This window comes from Canis aureus, chromosome 10 (genome assembly GCF_053574225.1).
Source record: "Canis aureus isolate CA01 chromosome 10, VMU_Caureus_v.1.0, whole genome shotgun sequence".
NCBI lineage: Eukaryota > Metazoa > Chordata > Mammalia > Carnivora > Canidae > Canis > Canis aureus.
The window spans coordinates 35320215-35342176 of NC_135620.1; the positions used below are offsets into that span (position 1 = coordinate 35320215).

Genomic DNA, 21962 nt, shown 5'->3' on the forward strand with positions numbered 1-21962 from the left:
TGCTGTTTCATATACAAACAATTCATATATCTTTTACTTGAATGTGAATGAGGCTCATGAATACTTTTAAATAATTAAGAGAGTGAGGATTTAAGCTAGTCTGAAGTCAACAAACCTGTTAACCATTTCAGGAAAAATAAAGAATACATAAAAAGAGAAACCAGAAAAACTACAGGAACACTTACAACATCTATTTTATTGCCTACAGTCAACAATGCTGCAACCACGGTCAGTATTTCATCTCTGGCAAGGGAATTGAGAGGGAGGATATATATGGAAAGGAAGAACTTACCTAGGCTAGAATTGCCTTTTGCTATAGTAATAGTCCTCTCAAACATTTCTTTGGATAGGTTTTGAAGCATGACACACTCACCAGTTGAGGTCAGAGAGCTCTGTTGAATTAAGAACTCGGAGCCCTGACAGAAAAATAAATAAATAAGTCACATGGAAAAGAAAACAAGACTTTGGAGTATGATTTCAACATCACCCATATTCTCTAACTGGTTGTGCCTTCTTCGGCAGGAAACTATAACCAAAATAAGTTCATAGGTTGGGTTCTGAAAATCTCAGCGTCAAGAGAGTACTTGCTCCAAATGCAGGGGTCAGCCAGAGTACTCCAAGGTGCCACTGATTCCAATCTCATCACAGTACACAATACATATCTTTACAATATTACCTTTCCAGTTGAATCAGGCAGCACAGGAGAAGTAAGTTCTGCACTCGATATAATTTCATTTGGTAGATGAGATTCAGCCCATGTTCTTGTGTTTTCACATTTGTATTGCTGTTCAATAGCATTTGCAGGTGTATAATCATTTACGGTAAAGCCAGAGGCAGGAGCCATGCTCAAGTCTACTGAAGACGGACTCTCATCCTGTCTTTGTAGGAGATTCTGGGTGTACAGTTCCTCCAAGGACATGTGCAGATCAAGTACTGGATCTGAAGAATTTTCAGTGACATCCTGATGATTAAGGAACAAAAATATTTTATTTTATTTTTTAAGATTTTATCTATTTATTCATGAGAGACACAGAGAGAGACAGAGAGAGAGGCAGAGACACAGGCAGAGGGACAAGCAGGCTCCAAGCAGGGAGCCTGACGCGGGACTCGATCTTGGGTCTCCAGGATCAGGCCCTGGGCTGAAGGTGGCGCTAAACCGCTGAGCCACCCAGGCTGCCCTGGAACAAAAATATTTTAAATCATGGCCAGAGTTACATCAATGTATTTTGTAAGACCATTTCTTAATAACTAGTGAAAAACAAAACACAATATAATCATTCATTACTCAAGAAGCATTAGCAAACGTACAAATTCTTCTCTTAGATGACATTCCGTGTATCTTTATTTTTATAAATGCTTTTGAATACATTTCTTGCAGACCACGTAGGTCATGCTCAATAAGTTATGTTGTACTATATACTGCACATGAGCTTATTTATATAAAATATTCTATTCGCAAATAAAATTATAGTTTAATCCACATAGGAAAGTAACTTGTGTTTTCAAATCTTATTTAAGTGGTAGTTCATTTTTAGTCAATATAAAGTTTCTATAGAAGTTCAAGAGCAAAAGGAGAATATTGATTCTGATTTACAAGAATCTCCAAGGAAAAAATATTTTGATAGGCATTTATAGGTATTTATGGAGAAGAACAGAAAGCTATGTCATTCAAATTATTATAGGAAAAATTTTCATAAATATTCTACATGATATACAAAGGGAGTACTAAGAAGATGTGTAACAAGGTGTAGGCTCTAACCTAGGCTCTATTATTGACAATCTACACATCACAACAGAACCTCTGTTGACCTTATATTTATTTTCTAAAATTCATGAAACTAGGGGATCCCTGGGTGGCTTAGAGGTTTAGTGCCTGCCTTCAGTCCAGGGCCTGATCCTGGAGTCCTGGGATCAAGTCCCGCATCAGGCTCCCTGAATGGAGCCTGCTTATCCAACTCTGCCTGTGTCTCTGCCTCTCTCTTTCTCTCTCTCTCTCTCTCTCTGTGTCTCTCATGAATAAATAAATAAATCTTTAAAAAGATATTCATGAAACTCTAAAATTCTATAGTTCAACACATATGTATACATCTATTTGCAACAGATATATTGCATCACTTATGTGCTTTGAGCAAGCAGTTGCCCCATGCAGTGCTATTGAATAAACATATCAATTTTCCCTACAATTCTCTTATTAATATTTTAAAGTATAAAAGTAGTATATGAATATATTATCATTAGAAAAGACTCAAGCCATGTAGATATATATGCGTGTGCATACAGAGCACAGTATGAAAGCCCTCTCTTATGGCTCCTACTTTCATTATTTCCCTGGTAGGAATAGCTGGAATCAGCTAAATGTCTGTCAGAATTGTTTACTCATTTGCATAATCAATGTGTACAAGTACACAAGCGCACTCACATATACAGGCATTACACATTTTTACAACTAACCCAAACCATTAATTAAGTAGAATGTTTTTACTTTCTTTGTTGAAGTATCTCTATCTCTGGACACAAGAGATTTCTATGCTAGTAAATAAATACCAGCTTCTATCTTCTTATAACCACAAAACTATTCCTAAGTATGAAAGGCACTAGAGTGCAGGTTCAAAGGTGCTCACCCCACCACTAGTTATACTGTGTCTTAGTCCCCTCATCTATTAATTAGGGAACACAAAAGGACCCATCTAGTTCAGGACTATTGGGAGGACAGAGAGAGTTAATACCACACTAATAACATGTCTGACTTAATAGAAAATGCCCAACAGTTAACCATTACTGTTATTTTTATTACATATCTTCGTGCATGTGAGAAAATTTATTTAGTATAAACTAGAACTGTGGGCCAAGTGATATGCACATTTAAAATGTTGGTACATACTGCCACATAGTCTTCCAATATTCTCTCACAAAGATATGAGACTACCTATAAACTCATCTTGCCAACCCTAAAATTAGTTTGGTAATTTGAGCTGAAAGAAACAGATTCTAAATAAATATAAAATTTAGTATTTACCATGCATGTCTCTGACGATTAATGAGAACATCCTATTTGTATATTTCCTGTCAACATTCCCTTTATATATTTTATTCTATCCAACTCCTCATCAGGAGGTTCCCACTTGTTTCTATCATTGAAATACTCTGTGGATAAAGTCTGTGACACATACCACAAGTATTTCTCCAGCCTGTTACCTCTCTCTTCAGTTTATAAATGTTATATAGATATTTATGAGAACGTAAATTCTTTATGTAATTCTTTATTAAATTATTTGTGTAATCAAACTTGTCAAAATTTTTTGTGCTACTTTCAAAAGTAGTTTTCCCCCTGTAAGATGTTCGAAAATAACTCTGTAATTTTCCAGTGCCACTTGGTACCTAAACTGAAGTCCTGTAAAAATCCACATTAATATGTGCCTCTACTTGATATATTCTTGTTCTCAGGAACAAAAACATACAGAGGAAACTAGGGAATCCCTGGGTGGCTCTCAAAGTGAGAGATGAGTTTGTTTTTTTGTTTTTTTTGCTTAAGAAATCCTTTCACACAAAGTAAGTGAAATGCTTTCTAGTATTTATTTTGTTTTATAAATGCCTTCTTTTTAGATTCATTTCTAACTTCTAGAACTGATTTCACGATGTGGTGTGAGATATGAATCTTATTCTATTTTTTCTAAAACACTAATCAATTTTTCCAACACAGTTAATTACATTCCTTTTATTAGCATACATGGATTCTTTCTGGAATCATCAAATATTCCTGGTAGAAAGAACTGAGGCAAGTGAGAATACTGTACAATCAAGTAACATCTTTAGCCTCTTCAGGAACAATGACAGGAAACCATCACCTCCTCATTGCTGGAACCTAAACAATAACCTGTTGGCCCATTCACCCAACTTTGATGATTTTGTTATAATGAAAAATAATAATGTACTTACTACAGAATTAGCTTCTGTATTACTAAATTAATTATAATATTTAGCAGGGTATCATCTTCCCCAGGCCTCAAATAAAGATAACAATTAAAACTGCTTTTCATCACAAAAAGAGGTCAAGTTGCCCTTGTTAGCTAGGGTTTACTATAAACCGTGTGACAGAAATTTCCATGCATTATTCATAAAGGAGTTAACACAGACACATAGAAAAGAAAGAGCTAATCAACACAGCAGACAACAGACGCCTACTTCAGAAACGTTTCTGGTTGCTGAACAACCAACGGAGTTTTATTTTTAAAAGTCTTATGGATCTAAAAGAAAAGCAGTTCTTCCCCTGTAAGATATTCGAAAATAACTCCATAATTTTCCAGTGCAACTTGGTACCTAAACTGAAGTCCTGTAAAAATCCACATTAATATGTGCCTCTACTTGATATATTCTTGTTCTCAGGAACAAAATGAGAGACAGGTTAAATAAAAATGTCAAATACACTTGAAAAGAGCTGTTTAAGGGTGATGAATAAGTTACGGTCATACCTGGGCACACTATTTACTCAGATAATTAATTTATATAGACTAGCTAAGTACTGAAACATTCACTGGACACAACCTGATTTTCCTCAATTAGCAGTCTACCACAGAAATCCTTCTGTACTGTGGGAAAATATACCAAAAGCATAGCCACTCAAATTACCATCATTCTCTCACTTTAAGAAAAGGTATGGTGCTTCCTTTATTGTTTGTACACTGACACTACTGAGCAAGAAAGTGACTTCTTTTAAATACTTTGAGAGCTTGCAGTGTTGTCACTAAGACTTTCACAATCACTCTCATCATCTTGACTAGAGTGATTTAATTAGCTTTTGATATAACTCCTTCTCCAAAGAAAGAAAGACAGGAAAAACAAACACTTTAAGCATGGGTGTGAAGACAGCAATACTGATGCTATAAAATGACACTATGTGGTGATCTACAGGAATAGGTAGAATTTTTTTTTTAAGATTTTATTTATTTATTCATGAGAGACACATAGAGAGAGGCAGAGACACAGGCAGAGGGAGAAGCCGGCTCCATGCAGGGAGCCCGACATGGGACTTGATCTAAGGACCCCAGGATCATGCCCTGAGCCAAAGGCAGACACTCAACCACGGAGCCACAGAGGCATCCCTTTTTTAAAAAATCATGGGATCCATTAGCTGTGTTTTGTCTGCAAGGTGCAAAGAGGGGCTTCTAATTTGACCAACACCAAATTCAACCTGTACTGGAATCAATAACATTTCCTAGTGGGACCAATATGAGGAATAAAGGACATGAATCAAACGTATCATTTCATTCCTAGAGCAATAATAAGTGTGCATGTACAGTGGAGGGTGGGGCATGGGAGTGTGGATAAGGAACAGAAGGGGAGATGCATACATAATTATTTAATCTTTACTGGGTATATTTGAAAATCCAAAACAGGAAAAAATTAGTGAAAGCATCTTTCTCCCCAAAACCATAGTGAGCTTCTAAACGAAAGTCTACAAGCATTTAAGTTTAGAAAACAATTTTTTCTGCATTTTGTTCTGTCCTTAAAGATGACACAGAAAAGGGGATAAAAAGAAGAAAATTTAAACCTCTTAAAATGGGAAAACCCACTGGGTTTTTGTCTTTAAAATTCACACCTTAAGGGCTTGTCTCTATTAGTTCAAATGCCATAGAAGTAGCTCTACAGTATTTTTCAGATTCTTGAGTAAGAGTTATTTCCCATAAATGATGATTAATCAAATTAAGTGAACACTACTCCTTTAAAAAATCAGAATAGGCTCCAAGACAGGAGAATTTTGGACAAAGGAGTTCCAACCTATGCCTATGAACCTTTGGTATCTCAGCTGCTGTCAGGCCTCCCTCCTATGATGAGTCCCTACTCTGAGTGATCAGTTCTCACAACTTCTAGTAGCATACCTGACCAAGGTCAAAGACTTCTTGTCAGGGTAAGAAGAAAGGTAAAATTATTTGTGCATTTTTAGCCACCAAGATTTACATATCTAGCAAAGTCATAAGCCTGAGGAATCACTGGAATCTCCACACTCTATTTTACACTTCTTTCAAATCAGTACAGAGCCTTCTCTGTCTTAAGTATCATACACTCTAAGATTTTATGATACCTATTTAAGGGTTCTAAAGTGAGCTCATCTTAAGAAAAAATGGCCAGAAAAAAAGAACAGAAAAATGGCCAGTTCTAAATTCCATAGCAAATTGCCATTCTGACTTTTTAAAATAAACTTAGTGCAAAGAAACAGGAAGATGAATACATCATCTAATTTACTTACATACAATTTTCTAGTAAATATCTTGATACTATTTAGAGGCCACAAAATGAAAACAAAAATAAAAAACAGTGTTGCAGAGATTTACCACGATGCAGGAACAGTCCTACTTTCTAAGAAAACTGAAAGCACACAGGAGTTTCACAATGTGTTTTAAAACATCCTCATTAATGTCTTCTTTGTTGTTTTGTAGTTTAAATATTTCAGTTGATAGGCCAGCTTGCCAAAATCTGCTCCAACAAAAGAGTAAACTGCTTACGGAAGAAAAAAAAAAAAAAGGAGGCAAATAGACTTCAGTAAGCCAATATGCTGTGCTACATACAGCCAGCATTTGCCCTGTAAAATATATGCTTCTCAGTATGCAGATTGTGTAATCCCTTTAAGTAACAATTACTAAGTTAAACAATGCAATCTGTCCCACTGGCAAGAAGAAGTGTGCTATGCTATGGATTAGGAGAGTCCATTAGGAGATGAACTCAGCTTCCAGCCCTGAGGCCAGTAAAGACTGAACACATTCCAGATAGGATGCAGGCACACAGACAGTCTCAGGTGTGGTGAGAGAGAAGCAGCTGCTCCATTCAAGATTATACCTTGCAAACCAATTCAAGGAGATTTCCCAAAATCATTTGCAAGGATAACAGGTGCACCTTGAACATAAAAGAAAATGCTTTGAAAATGTTCTGACCAAAAAATCACTTGTTAATCAGGAAAGAAGGAAAACTGTGCTAGACCTGTAAAAATTCTATTTTCCATCTTATTAAAGATACAAATATACCTCCCACTGAATTTAATTTATATGGAAAATATGTATTTCATATATTTAAGAAAGCTACTATCCAATCTTTTTATCTTGATTTTTAATGTTCATTTATGGTATGTTTCCAACATGGAAGAATAAGGAAATTATATTCATACATGAACACTTTGCCCAAGTATAATAGATATTAACATTTCGCCATATTTTCTTCAATCCCTTTTTCCTCTGAAGAGGGCACAATGTATTACACATACAACTGAATTCCTACACTTCCTTCTTTCACAAAGAATACCTTCTTTCCTAAAGTTGAAAAATGTCATTCCTACATATCTTTAGTTTTTTTAATACACATACACACATACTCATAAAATACACTGAACTGTTTTGTGCATTTGTATTTTCATTTCTAGAAAACATAAAAACTCCAACAAATCAATAGGAAGATGGACAACACAATATAAAAATTGTCAAAAGATATGAAGAGGCCATTGACACAAGTGAAAACCAAAGGACTGGTATGTGAAACCGTGTCCAACCCCACTAAAAAGCAGAACTCCAAATGCATTAGTAAGATACCATTTCACACCCAAAAGATTGGATAGGCTTTAAAATATTACTTATTAAACATTATAAAGTACATCACCAAAAAAATGAAGAAAGTTGGGGCATTTGTGCCAATAACGTATTTCAAAAGTATACATGGCACAGATATGTCAAATAATAACTAAACTCTTCATTCATATCCAGTGACTTAACCATACTTTGCCATTCACTCTGATTTCTATGTATTTTTGGCATCATTTTATATAAAAACATATGGCAGTATTAAATTTAACTTTCTAGTAAATATTAAATTAATGCAAGAAATATTTTACTATCCAACTGCATGAAAATCAATTTTAAAACCATTAAGAAAATAAAGTTCTTGTGATTTCTCTAAAGTAGACACAGCTAAAAACACAATTTGAGAAAAACATTTCATCAAAATTTTTCTATTTTGTAAATCTTACTCAAAGCTTTGAACTTTTTTATCATTCTGTACAAGAGAACCTAGATTTAAATATTACCTACCAGTCTAAAAGATGCTCAATCGACACTACCTAAATGAAATTACACTTTGATCTGATAATGAATCCGTAACTGGAAAAACATAATGCCTTTACCATGCTACTCCCACCATTCCCCATAAACAATGACCTCTAGAAAAATCAAACACAAGGCTTTCCCATAAATAAAATGGCAATTCCTTTGTACCTTGGGAGGAGAAGATGGAAGGGAGGGACCATAGTTCAGGCCATCGCTACAAGCACTGCCATGAAGAGATAAAATAGATGCTTGAGTGGAGTAGATACTGTCATTATCAGGAGAGTACTGAGACTCAAATGTAGATTCATCTGCTAAGTCAGCCTCATTTGTGTCCACCTAGGAATAAAAACAATAATATCAGTCGGAAATTCTGGTTACATACATGACAAGTCTCCACTTGAGACTATAAAGCATCCTATTTCTTATAGACATCAGAGATTGACTAAGGCAACAGAATGAGGGCAAACTGGTGCCCACATAGTTATTTATTCTATCAATAAATGGACTAAGGTAACAATTAACAAAGGGCCTGGATTGGTTCTAAGTTTTAAGTGGATTATAAATTAAGGAAAATATTTCCTTTTCCCAGTTCACAGTGTTTTTTAATATCACTTGCCCAACTCCTAGAATTTTATAATAAAATGGATGAGGTCAACACTTCTCCTATTCAACTAAAATAAACTATCATTCAACAAGGCTGTTTTTTTTTTTTAATTTTTTTTTTTAAGTAGGCTCCACACCTGCATGGAGCCCAATGTGGGACTTGACTCATGACCCTGAGATCAAGACGTGAGCTAAGATCAAGAGTCACACTTAATGATTGAGCCAAACAGGCACCCTTATTTTAAGTTATTTTCAACTAGATTTTAAAACCATTCAAGGTACAGATTCTGAACTTGTTGGTGATCTTCAGAAACCAAAAAGATTATCTGTGATTTCATATTGAAATAAAAGCCCTAGTTCTGGTTATGGGGAAGCTATAAAGTTGTAAACTTCTATTGTTGGAAAACTCATATAAAGTAGGAAATCTCACTATATATTATCTAAAACTCCTATTTCTATCTTCTGTGGCAGAGCCAAGTGAAAGAATCAACTCATGATCAGCTTAAAGTTCTATTTACAATTCACTCACAGTTATGCCCCAGAATAGATAGAACATTAATACTACCCTTCTCTGCTATTATCAGCATTTTCTATCTTGATGGCAAAATCCCATGTGTTTTTCTTTTTTTGTGGTTTCAACTAACATGTTTTGCCAGGAGAAGAATTATGACCTTATACCAGGTCATATTCTTATAAAAACATGGTAAGAATACAGGTATGCCACTTTCAAGTGACTCTCTTTCTCTGATAACATATGTTAATTTTGTGTTCAAATTTACTAGTGAACTACTTTGTAGAGGTTTACCCTTCGCAAATGTTCATCATGTACAACAATCGAGATAGTAAATATTTCACATCACTATCAAGATAGATGGCATTAACTAAGCCATTGTGGATTGTTGATTATATTGTAATGTGATATTACTGTATTTATTATAACATACACCAAAACTTTCTAAAAGGCAATTTCAAGAGCTGGTTAACTGAAAAATAGTAACAAGAACTGTCTCCCAAAAATAAGGATTATCAAAATCAAAAAATAATTCATACTCTGTTCTAAAGCAAAATGTACACAGCTGGTTATAAATATATAATGGAGAATGCCATGGGTTTTAAACCACATTCTATTCTGATACACTGAAACAAATACTTAAAAAGCAGGGCATATTCCTTAAACTGGGCAACATTTGCCCAAAAGGGAAATTAGGTCAGGAACCTGGCTTTAACAGGAGTAATGGAATAGGATGTACAATTTGTTATATTTATGGTGTATAAATGCCACATGTTTATTCCTATCTGGTGTTTAGCTTTATATCTTAATTATTGCTACAGTATTGTCTTCTCTCCCAGACAGGTTCTTAGAAACAAGTTTCACACAATTATTCATCAAAGTGGCCTCCAGTGGTCCATGAATATATTAATTCCAACAAATGGTTTCATATAGGTCAAGTAAAAATAAAAGTTTAATTTAAAATTTTGTAGTAAATCAGTGATGTTTATTACATTTTGTAATTACAGAAAACATGGGTTTTGACTACTTTGGAGGATTTTGTGTTCTTAATAACTGAATCAATTTATGTGATTTTCACATTATTTATATCAAATGGAAAAAATATACTTTTTACCTCATTCAAAGGTAGCCAAAACGACCAATTAACTGTAAGAAGTTAAATAATGACTAGAAATGGCCCAAGTATGAAATGAGAGCAAACAAGTGCTTTAACAACTTTTGGTATAATGTAAAGATTAATTCTACTAGTTGGCAGAATGCATTGCTAACTGACTTTCTTCCCTAAATCCAACAAATAGTTTTCACATATGTTGTTTTTCTTCCTATTTTGAACTATGAGAACCATTAGAGTTGAAATGAAAATGTTTGGTTTCCCAAAACAGAATAAGCAAAGAGTACATAGTAAGATTGTAGAGTACTTTGAAAGGCAAAAAAAAAAAAAAAAAAAAAGACACATAAGATTTCTGAAAGAAGACCTGATACACTGAGGCCACTAACCAGAGCCAAGTCAGCCCTGAAGAGGGCTCTGTCAGCCGGCCCTTCCTCCTCGCAAGAGTGTCGTGGGTGGAGAAAGGAATCCTCCTTAGCAGAAACATACCCTTCTTCTGGTGACAGCTGCAGGGAGAAGGAGGCTCAGTGTTTGAGGATGAGGATGAGAGAGAACAGCAAAAAGGGAAGGAAGGAAAGGTGGAGGGGCGGGGGGAGGATGGAAGAGAACAGGGAAGGAGAGGAGACGGAAGAAATGAGAAAGTTTTCAAATGACAACCTGTGACTTAGAATGATGTACATGAAATTTGATAAATATTAATATTTAATGTTTTTATTTAAGATATAACAAGGACATTCTTCTAATACCAATACATCATCTGTTAGATGAGAGCCCCTTCTATTTTTTCATTCTTCTTATAGAATATCATCAAAATCGAAAATTTTTTATGTTTTTATAATTTTCTGGTCAGTTTTATCTGCCAAATATTCTGGCTAAACAATGACTTCTTAATATAAAAACTAGTAAGGTGCCTTTTAGGTGTTAAGATATAAAAGAAGTTGCAGGAAAAAAATATTAAAAAGGAAGGATCGGGATCCCTGGGTGGCGCAGCGGTTTAGCGCCTGCCTTTGGCCCGGGGCGCGATCCTGGAGACCCGGGATCGAATCCCACGTCGGGCTCCCGGTGCATGGAGCCTGCTTCTCCCTCTGCCTATGTCTCAGCCTCTCTCTCTCTCTCTCTGTGTGACTATCATAAATAAATAAAAAACAAAAAAATAAAAAAATAAAAAAATAAAAAGGAAGGATCAATTTCTGTCATCCCTTACTAGAATATTATTTTAAAGAATGTGATTTACTTGACAAGGAATGTCAGAGAACCCAACAGTGAAGTCTCTCAATAAAGCATAGCTTAAAAAACATAAAGAAAAAAATAAAAACCCTCTATATGTACAGAATCTAAATTACAGTCCTAATCTATTATATTGCAACCTTGATCGCACTGACAGAAAACCTAACATATTTATTCCAATTTCAAATTAAATCGCCTAAAATAGATTGTCTTCCCTACATCACCCTGTATTAGCAACACATGTAAAAGTTCCCTCCTTTCCTGTTTTCATAAATATATTTTCATAGGTTTCCAAAGATCTTTGTGGAATAGAAGGGCATGAAAAATTTAATTAACATTGCAAATATATTAACAAAGCTTACTATTTGAACAAATTCTTTCATAAAGTCAACAAATTGTTATTGGATGTTTATGCAAATGTACCGATGTGTCTGTGTTTTCTTAAAAAAAGGTGTATTTGCCCTTCAACTTAAAAATATATTTATACCTTGAAAAAGTCCCACAAACATTGAGAATGCCCCTAATATTTACCTGCAATTCAGTGCTATGCTGTAATCAATATACCTAAGAAACAAACTGACATTATGTAGCATGAACTGATTGTTTTAACTACTACACTAGTCAATGACAGGAAGGCTATTCTCTCCCAGGAGAAGAGCCACAAGCTGATGAACCCACTGCAAAAGATTTATAATTTCTTGCTCTGCAGTCATTAGACAAGAAATGTGTTGAAATCAATAGAATGCAGGATCTTACACCACATTGACAGAGATTCTACTTTATTTTACTCTATTTGAAGATTCTACTGTTAGCTGTTAATGCTATTAATTTCTCTAATACCCCACTATATTTGGTATAGTAAGGCATATTTCCTTCAAAATATTCGATTCAATACTCATCATGATTTTATTATCCAATAAAAAAGATCAAAAGTGTACTACAAATCCATAATATAAAGTTAAATATTTATTTCTGAATTTTGTGTTTTCTCTCCTTTATTCTTTCAAAAAATATTACTCAAAATTACATCTTTACCCACATACAGTCAACAACCATATTGCTGAAAACTGAAGTCATGATTCACTCGTGAAAACCACTTCTGAAACTAAAAGTCAGCCTAAAAGCCATTTTTTTTTTTACAAATTTAAGATCGATAAGATCAGAATTCTTACAGGTAAAGGTTTAGCAACTCCAATTCTCACAGTTCCCGATGGCGCACCCTTCAGTGCCTGCACAGCTTCTTCGAGACTGCTGTTCTCCAGGTTAACATCATTGACAAACATCAGTCTGTCTCCAGGAAGAAGCCTACCGTCCTTTTCAGCAATGCCACCAGGCACCAAAGAACGAATTACAATCACAGTGCTTGTTGGATCAATAGGATCCTGACAGAATGAGAAAGGGGGAAAAAAAAAAAAAGAAGCTAGCTCCTTTTTATTGAAAATTTGTTTTTATAGATTGCCACTGAATTATAATGGATGTGTAACTGTTTCTAAGGCCTGAAAAAAGAATTTTTATGCAACACTTCTAACGAATTACCTAGATAAAGGCTGTTTCCATTTTGACGAGTTTTGGGAGAGTTTCCCTAAAGGATGGTATCCTAAAGTATGAAGTTGTTTCTGAGAAGACCACTTCAACTGTACAGATCACTATAAAATTATAATTTTAAATTGTCCAATCTTCTGTTTTCTGAGGCTAGACATCAGATACAGGAATTATTAACAGTGTTTGTTAAATAGGATGTTACCGTTGTGGAACATCAGTAGATGTGAGTGTACTAAAGGTCAGGCCTATTTTTTTTGAAATGAAAAGATATAGAAAGAGTCCATACAGCATGCGACGATGCAGTGTTTTCAGATGCACAGCAACCTTAATATTAGAACAGGGGCTCCACAATCAAGCCCTACAAAGAATACAACTCCCGGGAGTCATTGGAGATGGCTCTCTGGTTCAGTATTAATTAATGAGGAGCAACAGCTGGGCTCTTTCACAGAAGCATAAGCATTTCCTCCGTTACTCAGCATAGAACACAATGCAGGGTAAGGATGCCACACTTGACCACTTTAAGCTTCTTCATAAATTTAGTCATTTAGTCAAATGACAAGAATCCATATTCAATTAGAACTCTCATTCACTACAGACAAAAGAAATAAGTATTTGATACTTTAGTCTTACCACTGAAATATGAACTATCAATTATGAGCATGGAAATACAAATAATGTAGACATAGTACCCCCAAAAAATGTGACATACTCCCCCCAAAAAACTGTATTTCTATGATATTCCTACATGTATTTTATATGTTCTTCAAATTTTTAAGAGCTGAAATCTAGAAGAGCTCTATGAATTCAGTGTTAAAAGAAACCTTTCATGATAAATGAATCATATAAATTATTATTTTAGAAGATTCGCTAGGAACAAGGAAATGTCTTTGATAACTCTAAAATATTAACTGCTTTTTCTCTTATCTACAATATACCTTGAGTATACATTATCTTTTTTAAAAAAAAATTGTTAAAAATAAGATATATTTACCTGGTAATCTAAAATGCTAAAACCAAGTCCTTTGTTCCCTTTCTCCAACTCGATGTGTTGAACATCAACCTCCCACATGGCCAAAGGTCCTTGAACCTCCTCCGCATTCTGACTCACATCAGTCATCGCCAGCACAGGATCCTCAGTCTCTGAGGACCCAATGAACTCGCCTAGATCTACATGAGGCTGAGGAACAGACCAGACAGCTCTTATTTCAGAGGCACTAGATTAGCAGACATATACCAACACCACAAGAAAAAGGGAGAGTCCCAGCATCTGTCCGAACAAGCCACTCACAAATAAGAATAGCAACAGCTTACCATGAAACTTTTACAAATTAAGGTAGTAATTACTGAAGGTTGTTAAAGAGACAGAAATACCTAACATGGAACAGACATTAAAAATGTACGGTTCAAATATCTATAAAAATACACAATGGTTACATCTCAGCAGCATGACTCTGGGTAGTTTTGATGGTGTCTGAATCACCTCTGTAGTGAGAAAAAAAAATGTAAACCTACTTTGATATTAAAGAAAAAATTCTTATAAATAACAATTCAAGAGGAAATGGCTATCTGTAAAAGTTTGTACTCTCTGCAAACAAAGGTTCTAAAATGTTGTAACCCATGCACATGATTATTTCATTAATAAATTAGCATGCACATTAGCAAGATAAGATTTGAAGTCAGATTGGTCTGGGCTTAAAGACTGTGTCTGTGATTTCTTACCTGTGTTGCCTTGAAAATGGGAGGCCTGGATGTCACAGAACATTATCTGACATGCAGTATAATGAGCTCAAATTTCTCATATTTAAAAAGTATAAAAATATTCAAATAAGACCTAAAGTCACAGTAAGGATGTATGCATATATTATATTATGTTCTTCTTTAAAGAACAGAACAATCTTCTGAAGACAGGCACTGTGATGCAGATTTTACAGAGAAGAAAGTGTGATTCAGAAAGATGAAATGACTTGCCCAAGGTCACAGAACTAGTGTCAAGTCTGATTCAAACGCATGTTTGTCTGATACCAAGGTCTTTCCTACAAGCCACTAATTTTGAGGAAATCGAATGCCAAATCAAAGAAAAAAAAGCTTAGAAATTTTAGATGCCATTTAGACTTTCCATTATTTATTCTGACTATTCTCAATCTGATACCTTTTCTGTCAGTTCAATATCACATAAGTCCAGACTATCCAATCCTGACTGGCTGGTGGGTGGCACAGTTCGTCGACAGCACACCATTGTCACTTCTATTGGCAGTTCTTTTAAAATATTCACCACATCTTGATGATTTTCCCCAAGCAAAGTTATGCCATTCACCTGTGCGAAAAGATAAGTTGCCCAAGGGAGAACATTTCATAACATGAGTACTCTTCTGAAACCAATATTTGATTAAATAAATATGAATTTTACTGTGGTGATTACCATAGTTCTGCTGTGCTCAGAACTAGTTACTTACAGTCGTATCATCTAAAACAACTTCAGAATTGTGTTGGAAATGCGCCTTCTAAGGGCCCACAGAAAAATCACTATCTTTCACCCCTGTTTCAAGTGCCAGCGTAATAGTTTGGAAAGGGAGAAGTAATAAAAAAAAGTACCCAGGGATGAAAGGAAAAGGAACAGAGTATTTTACAAATTGACATTTTATATCATTAAGTAAAAAAAAAATCAAAATGGAAAATGGCACATATTATAAGCCAGTATACTTTTAAAAGTGGGAGGAAACAATGTATCCAAATTTTCTTAGTTCTTCATTAAACATATCTGGAAAACTGCACTGTACCAAATATAATAGTAGTTACCTAATGAAGGGTGATAAGAACTGGCTGGATTAGCACAAGTAAGAGATTGTTCACAGTCTCTCTCTACGTTCTCTGTGATTCTAAAACATGTGAAAGTATTACCTGGTCTAAAAATTTAAAAAGTGTTTTAAATTGTTTAAAAGAAAGTTAGTACAGCTTTCTGGACTAAAACAAACAAACAAACAAAACACCCATCATGGAATTAGGTCTGAAGAATCAATCTACAGACAGTTATGAAATTTCTACTTTAGGTAGATTTTTACTTGCATATTTCTCTCAAGTACCTTTTGGAGGGGAAATTTAAAATAAGAACTTACTTATTATGCATATTATTATTACACATTAAGCCTCCTGCAGCCTTTTCAGAATTTTATTTAAGGGTATGGAAGAATGGCATAGCTCCTTACTTCCAACAGTTCATCTCCACTGAAAAGCTTCCCACTGTGTCCAACAGGACCTTCTGGTAGAACAGATCGGATAAAATGATGTCCCACTGTTGCTTCCAGACTTATCCCCAACCCGCTGTTCTCACTGAACTTGCTCACATGGGCAACCTGAAAGGAAAAAAATCATCATGAATCTAGGATTTTTTTCATTTTTTTTCTCATGTGTATATTTTATGTTCACTCTCCAAAAAGTCAACTTTCTCAAAAAAGCTTCAAAAACCTTTTCTGATAGAGCTGCAAAGCTCTGGAGCTTTGCCTCTGAAAAAAAGACTGATGTTCTATCAGTTTCATTAACCAACACAAATCCAGAGGAAGGAGCCAGGTGCCAGCACCCCAGATACCATGCAGTGCCTATAGATGTTAATAACAAATGGAGGGTAATCTAAACTACCACAGATGAAATCAAATGCCTGAGCTTGAACAACAGTATAGAAAAGACACATACTTAGCTCCTAACTTATGCGCTAAAACTTCATTACATAGATTATCGTGTGCTTCTCATAAACAACTCCAATGTCTATCCCTTTTTCCCAAATTAGGAAAATGAAATTTAAAGAGGGTATCTTACCCAGGGTCACAGAGCTATAAAACAACTTTGACATTAGGAATGTCTGAGCCGAGGGCTCACATTCCTAATCTTATGCTGGTATCAATGGACAACACTGGTCTTCAGCCAAAGCTTAAAACAGGAGAACGAATTTCCATTTTCTACTGCTGCATTAAATAATGAAGGATGTTAGGAAATATCCCATTTTCACAAATAATCCAAAGATTATAATATTAAAATAAGAAGGTATACTAAAGATGATCTACTTCATCCCCTGTATTTTATAGTTCAGGAATCTGAGGGATAGTGTGACTAAGAAAAACAGTGCTTAATTAAAAAAGATCTCTTTAAAATCTTGCTAATATGTGTAGTTATTATCAGAAGCTACATCATTCCATTTTGAAATCTACTGTGGATGAAATCCTCTCATTCCTTAAAACCCAATTTAAATATCACTTCACCTGAGCAGCCCTCCAAATCCTTCCCCAGTAATGTCCATCAATCCTTCTTCTACTATACCACTACTCTTAGGACCACATTTATGCTGTATAACTACATATCAAACAATTTAAAGTCAGATCTATCTTATTTTTGTTTGATGACGGCCAATAAACAGCTTAGTTCTTACTAGAGCACACTTTGCCCTTGACAGATTACTGGGAGTACCACCAAGAAACAGTGTGCACCAAAAGACAGTCAAAAGTTCATGGTCCTGGGTCTTACCTCTATGACAAAGTGATTCATTAAAAAGTGCCCTTCACTATTCAATTATCATCAAAGTAGTACAGTCTCAGGTATACATCCCAGCCATGTTAACCTTCCCCTCTTAGAAGGAATCTCTCAACTTTCTTTTCATGCTAAATTAACCATTGTGAAGCTGGACCTTATTGTATTCTTCCTCAACTTGAATAAAATGGAAACAACAGCTATACCATCCTGAGTATTTAAAAAAGATCATTGTCACAGGAAGATTAAATGCAACACTAAGAATACTGCTTTGCACAAAGTGCTCAATAAATGCTAGTTTTCATTATATGACATGTATTCTTTGATCTCTCCTAGAGTTGTTTGAATATTCTAAGCAATATGAAAAACTCTAGTTAACACAGTATTTTTCCTTTTGAAATAAATCCCTGAAATTTGCTGGTATACATCTAGATTGATCATTTGTGTCACCTTCGTTAACTCTGTTTTTAGGAGAGCAGGTCATAATTACTATATGAGATATGCAAACTGTTAATAAACATAAAATATTCACTATGGCATAAATGGTATGAATAGAGGATATAGAATTAAACCACTTAAGGAAAATAAATATATAAGGACAGAGTGGGAAAAATCTTCTTAGAATTTTATATAGGGACGTGTGAGTGAATCAGGGGTTGAGCATCTGCCTTTGATTCAGATCGTGATCCCGGGGTCCTGGGATTGAGTCTCGCATTGGGCTGCCTGCAGAGAGCCTGCTTCTCTTTCCTCTGCCTGTGCCTCTGCCTCTCTCTGTGTCTCTCATGAATAAGTACATAAAATCTTTTTTAAAAAAATTTTTAAAAAGAATTTTATATAGATCATAATGATTTTTATTTTATCTTTAAGTAAATTATGTTACTCTATTCTGGTTCTTTCTATAAATTTCCGATTCAAGAATAAAAAAAAACAACACTCCTTTCTTTTGTCTATATAATACATACTACTGCTCAAAATATTAAAATATTGATGAATTGCAAGTTCTAAAATTTTCATCTCATTTATTTCAGCTGCTTTGTTACCACTCAACTTTCTCCAACCTGAATTTTTTAATCAATGCATTGAATCAACCTGAATCAATGCATTTAGGTCTTCAAAATAGTCCTGGGCATTTGCCACTTCTCTAGTACTCTTTAGGAAGATCATCTTCATTTTTGTCATAAACTTCTTGTTCAAATAGAGTTACAAATTAGGAAGTTAGGGAAGCTAAGCCAACCTACCACTATTTCATAATTAATCCCCATAATCCTTTGCCACTTTGTCAGTAGGGCAGCTTCCTGTTGTTGTGCATCTTCTATGTCTTCTATCTCTGCTGACAATAATGGATACCCTGAAATAGTCAACACAATTAAGTTAGTGACAAACTACAAAAATTTCCATAATTTTACATTCTATTTCAGAGACATTGATCAGAACCTGTCTGTTGTGGCAAGTCTGACTCTTTACCTAGTTTCTCTACACATTTTTATTGAAGTATAACAGACAAACAATATCCTGCTGATTTCAGGTATGTATCATAGTAGTTCAATATTTTCATACATTATGATCCCCACAATTACCCTAGCTACCATTTGTCACCCTATCAGGTTATTAGATTATTATTGACTATAGTCCCCAAGCTATACAATGACAATAATTTTAACAACCAGAGTTTGTACCTCTTAATCCCCGTCACCTATTTTGCCTGTTTCCAAACACCTCCCTACTCCGGTATCCAACAGTTGTTTCCTGTATCTATGAGTCTGTTTAATTTCTTTTGTATGTTGTCTGAGGACCAGCACTAGGGTAGACACATAACAATCATTTAGAAGTTTTTTCTTAGTTTAAGAAAGAATCGGGGACTTCTGATCCTAAGTCTAGAGCCTCTTCCCCTCCTCCTCCCAAATGCATATTCACCAAAGCAAAGACATGATCTGGGTTTTTGAAGTGATCCTCCACACCCATCCCTACTTACTACCTCAAGTTTCAAGCTCTAAAACCTTTTTATTCTTTCCCACTACTCTTAGTTTAAATAATTAGCAATGCAATGGAATTAATACATATGAATCCTACAGATCACTCCTAGGATATTACTGCAAACACAAATATTCCTTTAAAATAATAAAATAAAGGTTTTCAGCAGGGAAAAAAACATTAATAATGAAGTAGATATTTTAAAGAACCACAGAGCTTCAATGTAACTATCTAGTGAAGGGCAGTATACACATGAAGGAAGATCAGTCTTGGACTCTGCTCAATGAATTTAACTTACCAAAGCACATAAATCAATGTGACAGATAAGGAAAGCACATAGCTCCCAGCCTAAACATGGCAGTATATTCTGACATAATTACATGTTAAAGCAATACTGCTCTAAAAAATGTTTAAATGGCTTGATGGAGCCTAGGTTCATAGTTAAGGAAATCTCAGAAAGGTTTAATAATTTCTCTATACAATTCCTTTCTAAATAACTTCCCATACTAAGATTTAGAATTTTTGAAAAATGGACAAGAAAAAGCCTCCCAAAACTGGCCAGTTTCATTCCCAAGAGCTTACAATTTAAAAAAGATTCTCAGGTTTATTTTAAAAATACTTTATAATCTTATTATTACTTGCTCAATAAGATATGGACCTATTGACTGTACTGAAGTAAGCAGATTGACATAAAACCTTGTACCTAAGTGATTCCTAAAAGGTTCTGGTTTTAAAAATATGTAAGATAGAAAAACGTACAGCCAGAAAATATGCCAAGTGTAAATGAACTATTTAACTTACCAGAAAAATTAATCTCATCTATAAATAAAGACTGAAAAGTATCTCTCTTTCCTTTTTGATAGATTTCTTTTAAATAATTTACTATCCATAGAGGCTTAATCACTTTTACAAAAGACATTCCTCTAAAAAACGAACAAACAATAAAGAACATAATAACCTGGCTCCAGGTGTTTACCTTCTTCTTCAATTGGTAATATGCTGGTGTTTCTACTCAAAGATGAAGAATCTTCATCTTTTTCATAATTTTCTTAAAGATAAGAATATTTTAGTAGTTACATCTATAGTATAATGAAGCACATGAAATTTTTCAAATCCCACTGTATTTATCTGACCCCCCAAGATGAGTGTTTTTGGTAGTTAAACTTTTTAATAACCACTTGTACTTAAAGGAAAGTTCTCCTATTAACATGACAAAGAATATATTTGTCGGGGCACCTGGGTGGCTCAGTCAGTTAAGTGTCTGACTCTTGATTTCCGCTTAGGTCATGATCTCAGGGGTCTTGAGACTGAGCCCCATGTAAGGCTCTGCACCAGCAGGGAGTCTGCTTGAGATTCTCCCTCTCCCTCTCCTTTCCCCCACTCATTCTGTCTCTCACTCTCTCTAAAGAAAAGAATAACTTTCTCATGTGATTTGCCTCCCTTTCTCTTAGTATTGTTATAAACAGTATATGGCATAAATAACCGGAATGGTCACTAGTTTAGGAAATGAAACAGCATTTTCAAACCAAAAGCCTAACTTCTACCAACAAACTCTTCACTTACATCAGTCAGCTACTAATTTTCAGAGATATTCACATACTAACAGCTTATGGATGACATTGTTAAACGTGTTATTAAAAGTAGATACCTGCAAGGAAAGGCTGGACATTTAGAAATGGGAGGCTTGCATACACAGTAAAGGCAGAACAGATTCCCCCTAAAGAGGAAACATGGAATGACACCCAAAAGTGAGGCAGTGATGGAAAGGTAAACACACGTTGCCAACTCTGAAATGGTAACTGAATAAACAGGAAAGAAAGATACCTGCTCTTTTCCGAAGCCTATTCTACAGTGAATGGACTCAGCACTAGTTCTGGTTAGTCCAGAACTAGTCATCAAATTTCCTTTTTATTTGGTTCATAATGAATAGTGAAGATTAAATGCTATTCTTTAAATAATTTTAGAATTAGAAAAATAGCTAAGTGATATAAGCATCTAACTGAAAACCAGTTTAGGCTGGCATTACCTTTGTTTCCACTGGCATTCAAAGGAGACAAAACCATGTCCTTTGTGACATCCTCCCTTGACGTGAGCTCAGCCTCCTGCTTCACTCCTCTTCTCATTAGTGTCAGGTGCACAGTTGGTCCTGTGTGTCGCAACACCTCTACTGCTTGCTGATTGGTAAAACCCTGAAGGTTTGTGCCATCCACCTGTGATAAGAGCAAGACACATTAAAAAATGAATGAATATTTGTATTATCAATTTACCAAATGCATGTTTACTGCTTGTTAGTGGGAAAAGAACAGGACTGAGTTCTCCCCTAATTGGAGAATGAACTAACACCTGTTTCAGGACCAGTAATAACTTAGACACACTAGAATTACCCAGAGAGTTTTGTTTT

General features: G+C 34.9%; 1 protein-coding gene across 15 annotated transcripts in view; it reads right to left on the bottom strand.

Annotated features, from left to right (window-relative positions):
* Window positions 1–21962, bottom strand: part of MPDZ (multiple PDZ domain crumbs cell polarity complex component) — a 165842-nt gene that overhangs the window by 73828 nt on the left and 70052 nt on the right. For 7 of the 15 annotated variants that reach the window (XM_077911975.1, XM_077911982.1, XM_077911976.1 and 4 more), the window contains exons 11-22: window positions 21588–21771; window positions 21210–21278; window positions 20520–20609; window positions 18829–18938; window positions 16279–16425; window positions 15225–15389; window positions 14067–14252; window positions 12706–12915; window positions 10696–10812; window positions 8253–8420; window positions 677–961; window positions 293–416 (exon numbers count right to left, since the gene is read on the bottom strand). In XM_077911975.1, coding sequence (XP_077768101.1) covers window positions 293–416; window positions 677–961; window positions 8253–8420; window positions 10696–10812; window positions 12706–12915; window positions 14067–14252; window positions 15225–15389; window positions 16279–16425; window positions 18829–18938; window positions 20520–20609; window positions 21210–21278; window positions 21588–21771 — 1855 coding nt within the window. The remainder of the gene's footprint in view (window positions 1–292; window positions 417–676; window positions 962–8252; window positions 8421–10695; window positions 10813–12705; window positions 12916–14066; window positions 14253–15224; window positions 15390–16278; window positions 16426–18828; window positions 18939–20519; window positions 20610–21209; window positions 21279–21587; window positions 21772–21962) is intronic. The other 8 variants (XM_077911974.1, XM_077911979.1, XM_077911983.1 and 5 more) reach the window with 5 other exon arrangements.